General features: G+C 49.5%; 1 protein-coding gene across 2 annotated transcripts in view; it reads right to left on the reverse strand.

The window, feature by feature from the left end:
* Nucleotides 1–13,023, reverse strand: part of KANK4 (KN motif and ankyrin repeat domains 4) — a 90,962-nt gene that overhangs the window by 29,548 nt on the left and 48,391 nt on the right. Inside the window, exons 3-6 of one of the 2 annotated variants that reach the window (XM_025395711.1) lie at nt 9,861–11,738; nt 8,122–8,233; nt 4,962–5,180; nt 2,928–3,015 (exon numbers count right to left, since the gene is read on the reverse strand). In XM_025395711.1, the coding sequence (XP_025251496.1) occupies nt 2,928–3,015; nt 4,962–5,180; nt 8,122–8,233; nt 9,861–11,738 (2,297 nt within the window). The remainder of the gene's footprint in view (nt 1–2,927; nt 3,016–4,961; nt 5,181–8,121; nt 8,234–9,860; nt 11,739–13,023) is intronic. The other variant, XM_025395721.1, reaches the window with a different exon arrangement.

Genomic DNA, 13,023 nt, shown 5'->3' on the forward strand with positions numbered 1-13,023 from the left:
AGGCAGGGGGATCACCTGAGGTCGGGAGTCTGAGACCAGCTTGACCAACATGGAGAAACCCTGTCTCTATTAAAAATACAAAATTAGCCGAGCATGGTGGCACATGCCTGCAATCCCAGCTACTCGGGAGGCTGAGGCAGGAGAACCGCTTGAAACCCGGGAGGTGGAGGTTGTGTGTGAGTGCACCATTGCACTCCAGCCTGGCCAACAAGAGCAAAACTCCATCTCAGATTTAAAAATAATATAATAGAAATAAAAATAAATAAATAAATAAAATCCCTGGCTCAGCCGTGGGGCCTTGGAAGTCATATAACCTTTTTGATCCTGTTCTATTATAAAATGGAGGTAAAAGGGGACTGGCCCCTTACCTTCATGATTCTACAGAGTGAGGTCCTTACACACCTGCTTCTTCCTCTAAGGTGGGGGCAAGGGAGATGGTATCCATTGCTTTGGTCCTAACGTGGGTGTGGTGCCAGGCTTGCATATCCTCTGATCACTTTTCTAGAGCAGAATCAGTGGAATCTTTTGTGGCTAAAACACTTTTATAAATCAGAGTATCTCCTTTACCCATGGGATCTTCAAGAAAATCTGGAGAAAGATCCTAATATTAAGGAACGGAGGGGTGGATTTTGTTTTTTGTTTTTGTTTGTTTGGTTGGTTTCTTTTGAGACAGAGTGGGCCAGCCTATGGCCCAGGCTGGAGTGCAGTTGCATGATCTCAGCTTGCTGCAACCTCCACCTCCTGGGTTCAAGCGATTCTCCTGCCTCAGCCTCCCAAGTAGCTGGGATTACAGGCATAGGCCACCATGCCCAGCTAATTTTTGTATTTTTAGTAGAGACAGGGTTTTGCCATGTTGGCCAGCCTGGTCTTGAACTCTTAACCTCAGGTGATCCGTCCATCTCGGCCTCCCAAAGTGCTGGGATTACAGGTGTGAGCCACTGTGCCCAGCCGAGTGGTGGGTTTTGAATGAAGGTCTAAGAAAGACCTTAGTTTGATCATTCAATTAAGAATAAGTGACAGGAGTTTTGATCAACATCCACATATTGGTTCTTTTTTTTTTTTTTCCTGTGTTTGCGACAGGATCTCACTCCAGTGCTGAGGCTGGAGTGCAGTGGTGCAATCACAGCTCACTGCAGCCTCAACCTCTGGGGCTCAGGTGATTCTCCCACCTCAGCCACTGAGTAGCTGGGACTACAGGCACGTGCCACCACGCCAGGCTAATTTTTTGTATTTTTTCGTAGACACAGGGTTTTGCCATATTGCCCCGGCTGGTCTCAAACTCCTGGGCTCAACTGATCCACCTGCCTCGGCCTCCCAAAGTACTGGGATTACAGGCGTGAGACACTGGCCCTGGCCCTACATATTGGTTCTTTAGGGAACAACTATTTGTCCAAGCTAAAGATAAAATAACAGAAATGAGTTGGGTAAGAAATAAACACTGATGCATTGATTGTTTTTACTTCTAGGGCTCTTTTGCAAAGGAGAGCAAAATGGCTTTGAAAAATGCTTACGGGTTGTTCCACCACGGGTCTTACAGCTGCTCTCATAACTTGGGAAAATGTGTCTGTGCCAATATCCCTTGATTAAAAGTAGAGTCACTATGTGTTTAAATCTCTGTAAACCATGAAGGTGTCAAGGAGCAAATGCGTATTTTCTTGTTTTTGGTCTCTTGACCCAGAGGTACACTTCAAGAAAAACAGTAATGACTATAGAATTAAACGTCAGGGCTTGAGAGGAATGGAAACATGCCATCCACCACCTTCATTTTATTGGTGAAGAAACAGAGGCCCTGAGCATCAAACTGACTTGCCCAATATCTCACAGACGAGGGTCCTGGGAATAGAACCTTCAGTTCCCATTCTACATGCTTTTCACACTCTGCCTAAAGTCCTCTCAAACCACAGGGGCATCGTGAGCCTAAGTCACAGAGTCTGATGACAGCCACTCATGGTGCATTGCTTAATGATGCATGGGAAGTGCCTCTGAGCCCCCGGCCTGCTTTCTTGTGCATATCCACAGGCTCCACTTCCTCAGTGTGTCCCATCACTTCAGGCAGCAGTGCTTGGGTAAAGGAGAGAACACCCAGAGGAAAGGGGCCCTGGCCTGCACACTCAAACCACTGCCTCACACTATGCACTGTACACTCACACCACTCACACCCCTGCACACTCACACCACTGCCTCACACTGTGCACTGCACACTCACACCACTGCACACTCACACCACTGCCTCACACTGCACACTCACACCACTGCACACTCACACCACTGCCTTACACTGTGCACTCACAACTCATACCACTGCACATTAACACCACTGCCTCACACTGCACACACACACCACTTGCACCACTGCACACTCATACCACTGCCTCACAGTGTGTGCTCACAACACTCACACCACTGCACGTTCACACCACTGCCTCACACTGCAAACTCACAACACTCACACTACTGTACACTCACACCACTGCCTCATACTGTGCACTGCACATTCACACCATTCACACCACTGCACACTCCCACCACTGCCTCACACTGTGCACTGTACACTCACACCACTGCACACTCACACCACTGCCTCACACTGCACACTCACACCACTGTACACTCACACCACTGCCTCGCACTGTGCACTGTACACTCACACCACTGCACACTCACACCACTGCCTCACACTGCACACTCACACCACTGTACACTCACACCACTGCCTCGCACTGTGCATTGTATACTCACACCACTGCACACTCACACTGCTGCCTCACACTGCACACTCACACCATTCACATCACTGCACGCCCACACTACTGCCTCACACTGTAAACTGCACACTCACACCACTGCAAGGGACTAAAGTCACCCTGGCAGAGTTAACGTCTTAAACAGAAGGGAAATCTTTACATGACAATGAAAAATTAGAGTACCAAGAGCTGGTCCGTGGTGGTCCCAGTTTCTGGCAGATGCTGGCTCAGTGCCTGGCATGCATTAAGAAATTCTTCTGAGGGTTTATATCTAAAGAAAACAAATACATATACACACATATTTACATAATCATTCTTCATGTTGATGAACAAGACTTTCACTCTCCTCCTTTTTCACATCTCAGCAGCTCAAAAATCCAACCTGGGCAACTGCCCTAGGAGGGGGCGTGCTTCAGAAATCCAGAGTGACTACGGTGTGTGCCGATGTGACTTGGCTTCTGAACGTTTCTGAAGATGAGCCAAGTGTGTTGCCCATTTAATCCTGCTTTTGTCAGGGTCTGGGGCCGATAACCAAAGCATTTAGGTAGGGGGTTGTGGTAGGGGGTGGTGGACAGGGCCAACTGCATTTCCTGGCGTGCTGGGAAGGGGAGGGCTGTCTTTCTGACTTTGGACCACGTATTTTCTGCCTGGGAGGCTGGAAAAAAAAAATCAAAGAATCCAATCCATACCAGAAAATTTCTTCGGGTTATTCTTCCATGGAGGACAGCATAAGTACTAACAGAGTCAGTAATATGAGACTCGTTGAAGCTGGGTGTCCACAGTGACAAGCACTCTTCCCGTATTAGTCTGAAGGAAGGCTCAGCACCAAGAGGCCTCAGGTGAGGCTTAAAGACACTGGACACAAAGAAGCCAACTCACTTGGCCTGTCCTCATCTTGCTGCCACGTTGGAGCAGCCCTGACGTGGGTGACAATCGGCTCCCGTTCACTGTTCACCACTCCTCCGGCAGCCAGGCTGGAGATGGTGATAGTGATGATAATGGTAAAAACCGTCTTGTTTCTACCATTTACTGAGAGCCTAGTATGTGGGAGGTGCTGTGCCAAGCATTTACTTGCTTTTTCTCATGTAGTTCTCAATCAAACCTATCAAGTTGCTATTATGCACATTTGACAGATGAGGAAACTGAGGCAACCATAGCTCAAGGACTTTGCCTAAAGTAACACCGTGGCAGAGGCAGGAATTGAGTCCAGGTATGCCTGACTCCAAAGGCAATGCTCTTCTTTTCCTCCCATATGACCTCCCATCACTTTACTTCTATTATTTTTTCTTAAAAAATTAAATATTATAATTAAAATAGAGACAGAGTCTCACTCTGTTGCCCAGGCTAGTCTCAAACTCCTAACCTCAAGGGATCCTCCCACCTCAGCTTCCCAAAGTGCTGGGATTACAGCTGTGAGCCATGGTGCCTGGCTGCTCCCATCACTTTAAAAGACACATCACTGGCCAGGCACTTGTAGCTTACACTTGCAATCCCAGCACTTTGGGAGGCTGAAGCGGGTGGATCACAAGGTCAGGCGTTCAAGATCAGCCTGGCCAACATAGTGAAACTCCATTTCTACTAAAAAATACAAAAAAATAGCTGGGCATGGTGGTGGGCGCCTGTAGTCCCAGCTACTCGGGAGGCTGAAGCAGCAGAATCACTTGAACCTGGGAGGCAGAGGTTGCAGTGAGCCGAGATTGTGCCACTTCACTCCAGCCCGGGTGACAGTGCAAGACTCTGTCTCAAAAAAAAAAAAAAAAAAAAAGACACATCACTTTAAAAGCCAGCATGGTCAACAGGACAGGCAGAAAAGCTTATGGGTAACAGTCAGAAGGACTGGGGCTGGGGTCTCTGCTCTGCTGGCTGCATCCCTGCACTTCCCTAAGTCTCTGTTTCCACATCTGTACAGCGTGGTGGTCACAATAACTTCTACCCTGCAGGACTGTTGAAAGGATACTTGTAAAGTCCTTCACAGTTTCAGCGCTAGGTAAATGTTGACTTTATACGTAGACACCGGCTGTGACAGTACATTCCACGAAAGCAGGAGCTATATATCTGCCTCATTTAATCAGTGCACAGTGTGGGCATGAAACAGAGACTTAAACAACACTGGCGAATGGATGGGTACATGAATGAACAAATCGCATGAGTGGGTGGATATATGCCCTTGCCCTTTTTCAGAGGAACAAGTGCCCACGTTTGTGTCCATTTGCTCACCTCTCAGCCTTGGACTGGGGGACTTCTTCCCCAGCCCCACTTTCCTGGGCAGCATGGCAGGTGCCCTCGGGGATGCCCTGCCCAGCCTCGCAGGTGAGGTGGGCGTCTTTGACATGCCTGTGGTCTGGGCCATCACACTTCTTCTCAGCCTCACTGTCAGACAAGTCCTCTGGGGAGCTGTCCTCACCGCTGGTCTCCTCACTCGAGGTGGTCTCATACCTGGGGTAGGAAACAAAAGTCACTCGTCCTGTCTTTCCTGCCCAGTGCCCATGTCAACACCAGTGAGAGCTGGGTGGGCCTCAGGTCACACTCCGCAGCTTGCTAACCTCCTCCCCGACTCTCTACACCTGCCGGCAGGGTGACAGGCTCCCAGGAATCTTAGCGTCGGAAAGACTGCAGTCTTTCTGACTGCATGGTGCAGGGAGGCTATTTGGGGAGACTCAATTAACTGTGCTCATTGTCAAAATAATTAACTGTGCTCATTGCAGCAAACCCACCAGTAGCCTGTCCCCTCATTGGTTGATGCATTTGGTGACCCAGACAGGCCATCACAACGTTCTCATGAAAGCATTTGCTTGTGGAATCCTAATGTTAGGTCTGGAGAGGGGCCCAACTCCAGGCAAACATCCCCACCTCCACCCTGAGTTCACCAAGTTGCCTGCAAATCTTCACATCTCTGGGTGAGAGCGAGTCCTCCCTTCAGCCTGTGTCAGCCCAGCTTGCACGTGGCAAGGCATGAACTTCTCCACACCTACATCCAGCGCTCCGTGGGATACCCCAACACAACATCTGCCTGTCTTCGCTGCAACCTGTTTGAACTATTGCTTGGAGCAAAAAGAGGGAGAGCACAGGCCACTTGACTCATGGCCCTCTTTCCTGGTAGTGATCCTTATGTTCAATTATAAGTGACTCTGTTGAGTTGGCAGACCAGAGGCCAGAGGCCATGGAGGAAAGTCCTGGAAGATTTATTGACTCCTCTACTGATATTCAACAGGAGATCCCTGATGGAGAATGCTGGTGGTAAGATGATTTCAGGTTATTGGGCCACTGGACACAGCCACAGGGACTGGTGGCCATGGCTTCCAATGAACCCCCTAAGGACCCTTCTCTGAATGGTGGCCTCTACATAAAACCCCTGTGCTCAATGGATTTGCAAACCCAGTCTGCTCCCTGGTATGCTTATATTCTGTCTCGCTTAAACCCTACATATTTCTTCCTCTATTATGCAGGAACAACCTTTCACGTTTGTGATTAACAGAGTGGAGGGCATATTACATTTCCCAAACAGTACTCATCTTGGAACTGCTTCCATAAAAACTTTGCCTGGAAGTTCACTTATTCATTCAACAGGAATTTATTGAGCACCTACTACGTGCCGGGGCAGTTCTAAATCCTATACCAAAGTCCCTGCCTGCCCTAGTGGAGCTTATATTCTAGTAGGGAGAGTCAGAAAATGAACATGTAAACAAATATTACATTCAGGTGGTGACAAAAAATGAATAAAATAAAAAAAAGAGCCATGGGATAGAAGGATAAGAGGAGTGGCTACTTTAATTAGAGCAGAAGTTCCTAATATTAGTGGTACATTAGAATCATTTGAGGATGTTTAGAATTCCCAGTATGTGGACTGCACCCAGACCGATTAAACCAGAGTGTTCAGGGAAAGGACCCAGACACTGGGATGTTTTAAAAGCTCCCCTGGTGTTTCCAGCGTGCAACCAAGGCTGAGAATCACAGCACTGGAGTAACAAATGCTGAGGGAATGTCCAGGAGAGGAGGCCTTTAGCAGGGCAACGGCAAGTGCCAGGGCCCTGAGATGGGCCTGAGCTCAGCCCATTGGAGGGAGGGAAGGAACGGCAGTGGCAGGGACTAAGGCTGAGCAGAGCCATGATTTGCTTCTTCCAGGTTTGGATGCAGAGTGGGGGCCACTGGGGGTGTTTAAGCAGGGGAGAGACATGACCTACATGAGGCTTTGAGATTAGGCTGATTCTCCTTTTCTATACATGAACTGTGAAAGCACACAATCCCGTGTCAGATGTTAGTGGAAGTGGGAACAGCAACTCGCCTGTGACACCCAGTTTATCATTGCTTTTTCTTTTCTTTTTCCTTTTTTTTTTTTTTTTTGTTTGAGACTGAGTCTTGCTCTGTCGCCCAGGATGGAATGCAGTGGCACAATCTTGGCAACTCACTGCAACCTCTGCCTCCTGGATTCAAGCGACTCTCCTGCCTCAGCCTCCTGAGTAGCTGGGACTACCAGATGTGTGCTCCCAAGCCCAGCTAATTTTGTATTTTTGGTAGAGATGGGGTTTCACCAAGTTGGTCAGGCTGATCTTGAAATCCTGGCCTCAGGTGATCTGTCCACCTCAGCCTCCCAAAGCGCTGGGATTACAGGCATGAGCCACCGCACCCAGCCCCAGTTCATCATTTCTGACGTTTCCCCTTGTTGACGTTTAATGTCTTCCCTTCTGGTGTGACTCAAATTAGCAGGGATCCTGGGCTCTCTGGACAGCCTTCAGGGTTTGGGCTTCCTCGCCTAACAGAACTTATCTCAGCACATCAGCATTTCATTTTTACTTCTGTTATCTGTGAGCTAAAGGCAGGCACCTTTATTTATTTGACTTTTCAATCTCCACGACCGAGCGCACTGTTGGCATTTAATAAGTGTTTGTTGAACATTCAATTCTCTAGAATATGTAAGGTTTTGTTCATGTTCTAAGTCAATAGTCTAGTTGTTTTTCTTCATCCCCAAACACTTGGGCTTGGCTTGCAGGAAGTTAAAGGAAGAAAAAAATTAAATGGATGAAATTTGAAGTTCCATGAATTAACAAAGTGTGTTACTAGTTTCAGTTTTATGGTTCAAGTTAAATGCCTTCCTCTAAGGGCCTGTATACCCCCAAAACTCCCAGAAGCCACCTGGAGTCCTGGCCCTGGGGAAGACCAAAGCCAAGACATATTAAAAGCAGAGGTTCCAACAGACCACCACAGCTGGCAGGAAGCCAAACACATGCAAACCCGAGATGGAGTTTTAAAGGGCCATTGAAATTAATTCCCTTGAAGAGGAATGAAAACCAGATGCCTCCCCCTAGGAAAAGAGAGTGTGAAGGACAATAGCAGGAGAGGTAGCAAGAAAGGCAGTCTGAGCTTCACAAGCGATGCTTACCCACCGTTAACCCCAACAAACTGAAGGTTCTTTTTGGTTCCATTACCTCCTGCACGGAAGCCATAGTCTTTCTTTTTCATTATGGATTTAAGGCTGGTCGACGGGGAGATCTCTAGGCAGACACAACATCACAGGTTAGAATGATCTTGGGGACGCATGGCAATGTAGCAAAACCAGGATATTACTTTGAGGGGACAAGGGTTGCCGGTGTGTGGAGAGGTAAGGGAAGGACAGGGAACCAGATCATGTAAATCAATGTTTTGGGGAACTCTTGGAGGAGCCTTGCTTTCTGCTCAATGTTGGGAGAACTGTCTCTGTTAACGATGCCCCTCTAGGTGTGGATGAAGAACAGTGTGGCGTAGGTGCCATTGCTGTCCCTGTCTTACGGCTGGGAAATCTGAGGCCCAGATTTGCTCAGTGAATGGCAGTGCAGGAGAAGAACTTAGGCCTCTGGACTCACGGTCCAGCACCCACTTCTGCTCAAGGGCATCTCAGTGGTCCTTCCTGGCTCACAAATGCATGTTGACACTAGGGTTGCGGGAGTGGTGATGACACCGTGCTCACAGTAGACACACAAGCAAGGACACAGATCTTGCATTGTGCTCAACAGGACAGGAGGCGGTTCCCAACCGGCAAGGCTAGAACTAGCACCGAAACAATGAGAAAGCAGCCAAATCGTGATTTGTGGCAGGAAGCAGACCTGCATGCTGCCCAGTAAAGCAAAATGTGGTTCCACTTTACCCAACAGTGAAGAGGGTTTGATCTGTTACAAGAGGAAGTGCTGCTCAGCCGAAGGGCCCAGTTCCATATGTGAGCAGCACTCAATCTCCTGCCCCTATACACACACAAGCACGTACACACACACATGCACGCAGAGAAAATATTCAGTGAACTATACCAGATATCAATATAATGTTCCTCCAAAACCAGGCTATAGAAAACCTCTACTGTGCAAGAACCAGAGAGGAACACAGGAATGCAAAAGCCCAGGAAGAGGTTTGGAGTCCACTCAGCAGGGCCATTCTTGGTCCCAGACACTGCCTTTGCACAATGCAAATGACAACAGCCCCCTCTGGGTGGATGCGGTGCTGCAGTGCAAGGCATGGCAAATGGAGTGTGGGCTGGCTTTCAACTTTCATTTGCCCTCCCTGGCTGCCATCTTTGTGCCCTGTGCTATCCATACAGCTGTAGGCAGTGGCCTCACAGTCAGACCCAACCTTAGAGCAAAGGCAAGAGTAGAGGTCCCGAGCCTCCACTGTCACACACATCAGTTTTTATTCCACTGGGTTCCTGGAAGTACTAAAATCTTTTTTTTCTTTTTTTCTTGCTTTTTTTTTTTTTTTTTGAGATGGAGTCTCGCTCTGTCACCCAGGCTGCAGTGCAATGGTGTGATCTCGGCTCACTGCAACCTCTGCCTCCCAGGTTCAAGCGATTCTCCTGCCTCAGCCTTCCAAGTAGCTGGGATTACAGGTGCCCACCACCATGCCCGGCTAATTTCTGTATTTTTGGTAGAGATGGGGTTTCACCATGTTGACCAGGCTGGTCTTGAACTCCTGATCTCAGGTGATCTGCCCACCTCGGCCTCCCAAAATGCTGGGATTACAGGCCCGAGCCACTGCTCCCAGCTGCTAAAATCTTTTTTAAAACACATTAATATAATGAAAACCTTGTTCCCTCTGCCTCATCATGTGAAGGAGAAAGGGCTCCCTGTCTCAGGCCCCTGTATGGACGGTATTTACCCATCGGCGGGGAGGAGGAGGAGGCCGACGGCTCCTTGGGTGGGGGAGCCTGGGCCGAGTAGGCTGACAGCAGCAGGTTGAGGGAGCTCAGCAGCTGGCTCTGGATGCTGCTGAGCTTGGAGGCCGGATGCTTGATGGCGCTGGCCAGCTCTGGGTACCCGTGCTCCAGGCAGTTCCACTGCTCCTGCAGGAGCTCCTGGATCTTCTTCACGTACTGCCCAATAGTGGCATCCGTTGGCGAGCTCGGTGGCCTTCCCGGGCGTTCCTTCCCTGGGAGATCGGAATTGGCCTCCTCTCTCCCTGCTGGGGGAGTCTTTCTGTCGCTGCCCCACGGAAAGCCTCCTGCTCCCCTGGTTCCTCCCTGAGGGCCTCCTTCCTGTTCAGTGCCTGCTTCTTCAATCCTGAGTTCAGTGGAGAGGAAGCTATGTACAGAGGGGGTAAGGACTTGCTCGGGTCCCTGTGGCAGTGACAGCTGGGGCACATGTTCTGCTGGGCTCTGATCCCCTTGTTTGTGACCATCTGGCCCCCATAGGAGGCCATTTTCCTCTCCTCGGTGCCCCCAGCTTTCAGACTCCATGCTGCCTAGAAGGTTGACCTCAATGCCCTTGTCACACGACTCCCTGGTCAAGAGTCCATGGACAGGGTCAGTGTTCACCATGGCGTCCGTCTGGCCCTGAGTGTCTTTGGTGTTCTCTTGGTGAAGCTGTCCTTCCAGTTGGGCTACAGTGAACTCCAGCTCTCGAATTCTTTGCTCCCTAGCCTTGATTTCCTCTTCCTGCTGCTGGAGGGCAGCTCTGACCTGCACCAGTTCCTCGGTTCTTCCAGACAACTCTCCCTCCAGGGCCGAGACCTGCTGTTTCAGGCTGGAGATGCTGCCTGGATCCACCCTGGCAAGGCCCAGGCTTTCCTCCGTCACTCTGATGCCAATGCTTCTCACGTCCACCTCTACAGGTGGCGGGGGCGGAATCTCACTGATGTTGAGCTCGATTTCTTCCAGGAGGAGCTCATTCTCAGGGATGGGTGATGGCAGAGGAGGAGGGCTTGGTGTGGGGGAGCCAGGGCTGAACACCACCTCTGCTTTTCTGGCTTTGTGTTCGTCTTCCTTGTCCTCTAGAACTACAAGCACATTCTGGAATGAGGAAGGAGGGCCTGGGAGAGGGAGGTGATTTGGAGCCTTCACCGTGCCCTCTGGAGGCTCGGCTCCCTCCTGGACCAGCTCCGGAATCCGAGTTGATGCTTGTGGGCTGGAGCTGTGGAAACCTGCCAATCCTTCTGCAGGGCCAAAGGTGCCATCGCAGACGCTGCCTTCACCCTGAAGGGGAGGGAGCGCAGGAGGGGCAGGAGGCCCCAGGCTGAGGCCTGGCTCCTCAGAAGCCCTGCTGTGCAGCAGCGTGGCAGGCATGCTGGATGCTCTCAATAGCTGGGGCCGTCCACTCCCAAGGGTGACCTCGGCATCCTTTGGTTCAGCAGCTTCCAACTGCCTGGTGGCCTCTGCCAACAGGGCCCTCCTGTGGTAGCTCACCTCACTCGCGCTGGTTGAGGCCTGGGAGGCATTACCAAGCAGCAGTGACTGGGTTTGCTCCTGTGTCCCAAGCGATGCCTTCCTTGGCACCACTGGGGACCAGTTTTGGGGCGGCGGGGCCACGGGGGGGCGAGCCCCGCTGTCAGGAAGGCTGAAGTTTCGGGGCAGAGTGCTAAACTTGGCCTGCTTGGACCTTCTGTGGATAGGAATCCTTTTGATGGTGTTTCCCTTCTCGATGTCATCCACATACTTGAGGAAGTCCAGGTCTAAATGAAAGCCATATGGGGTCTCCACAGAGTAAGGGTGCCTCTTCGGAGGGTCTTTCTCTTCATCCCCCTGACAGGACTGGTCTTTGGCTGGGAGACATAAGACAAGTTAAAAAAAAAAAAAAAAAAAAAAAAAAAGCACAAAGTTAATTAAGCATTACAGGGCGATGAGGCCTAATATCTCTGATTTTAACTTAACACTATCACATGAGACTTCTCCTAAATGTTATAGCCTCTAAATTATGCCGAGATGCTCAGTCTTTTTGGCTGTATTGGGAAATCATCTTATTAAATCAATGTGTACTTAGCCAATGTCTGCAAGGAAACGGGGAGGGAATGGTTTCCAGTTTGCCATACATCATCTGGATTACTACTGGGGAATCTGCCTGCAGACCAGCAAAACAAAATGGTCTTGAACTGCTTTTGTGGGTTTGAATCATATAATTGCTAAACGGAAGTGCCCAGGAATTTGCCAAATCAGGGTACTAATTGGCAATTCGGATATGGAAGATTTTGAAGGATAAGATACACAAGTAACTCAGCAGTAAAAAAGAAATCTGCAAAAAAAACCAAACCCTAACTTGCATGACTCAAATTGGTAGGAGTAAATCTTGCTAAAGCCGGAGGTATCAATGAGTTATGCCTTTTACATTATTTAAGCTTGTGCAGATGCCTGCGCCTCAGGTATGCACAGATCAGAGAGAACTGGAACAAGTAATCATGCACGGCCTACGCTCTTTGCATCTGAAAATTGCCTAGTGCTTAACAAACACGAAATTCACTTTCATAAACCCATGCCAAGTAAGAAAACACCTCCTTTGGTCAGGAACTCAGTGAAGACAGGAAGGAAGGAAGGAAGGAAGGAAGGAAGGAAGGAAGGGAGGGAGGGGGAGAGAGGGAGGGACGCAGGGAGGAAGGAAGGAAGGAGAAGGGGAAGGGGAAGAGAAAGGGGAAGGGGAAAGGGAAGGGGAAGGGAAGAAGAGAAAAAGAAAGAAACTGCATTTTTCACACACTGGATAAAATGTGGTAAAAGGGCCAATTAATGTCAAAAGGGACATTGGTATCCATCCTCCAAGAAGAATGGGACTTGACTTTCCAGGGCAACCCATACGCTGGGGGGCCATCATGATGAGGAAGTTCTCCATTACACCAAGGTTCCAGGATCTCCTTGCAGCATCCACCTGTTGACCGCGACAGAGGACACTGGAAACAAGCCAGTCCTTCAACTATCTGCATCCATAGGGGCCTGTTGCCAAGCAACTTCTTCTTCAGGTTAAATAGTCTTTGTTTCTTCGATGTTCCTCATGTGACACGCCTAATTACCTCTGTGACATTCTGCTAAACAGTCTCTGAAAATATTGAGCTCAGGAGAGAA

The sequence above is a fragment of the Theropithecus gelada genome, chromosome 1 (assembly GCF_003255815.1).
Source record: "Theropithecus gelada isolate Dixy chromosome 1, Tgel_1.0, whole genome shotgun sequence".
Taxonomy (NCBI): Eukaryota; Metazoa; Chordata; class Mammalia; order Primates; family Cercopithecidae; genus Theropithecus; species Theropithecus gelada.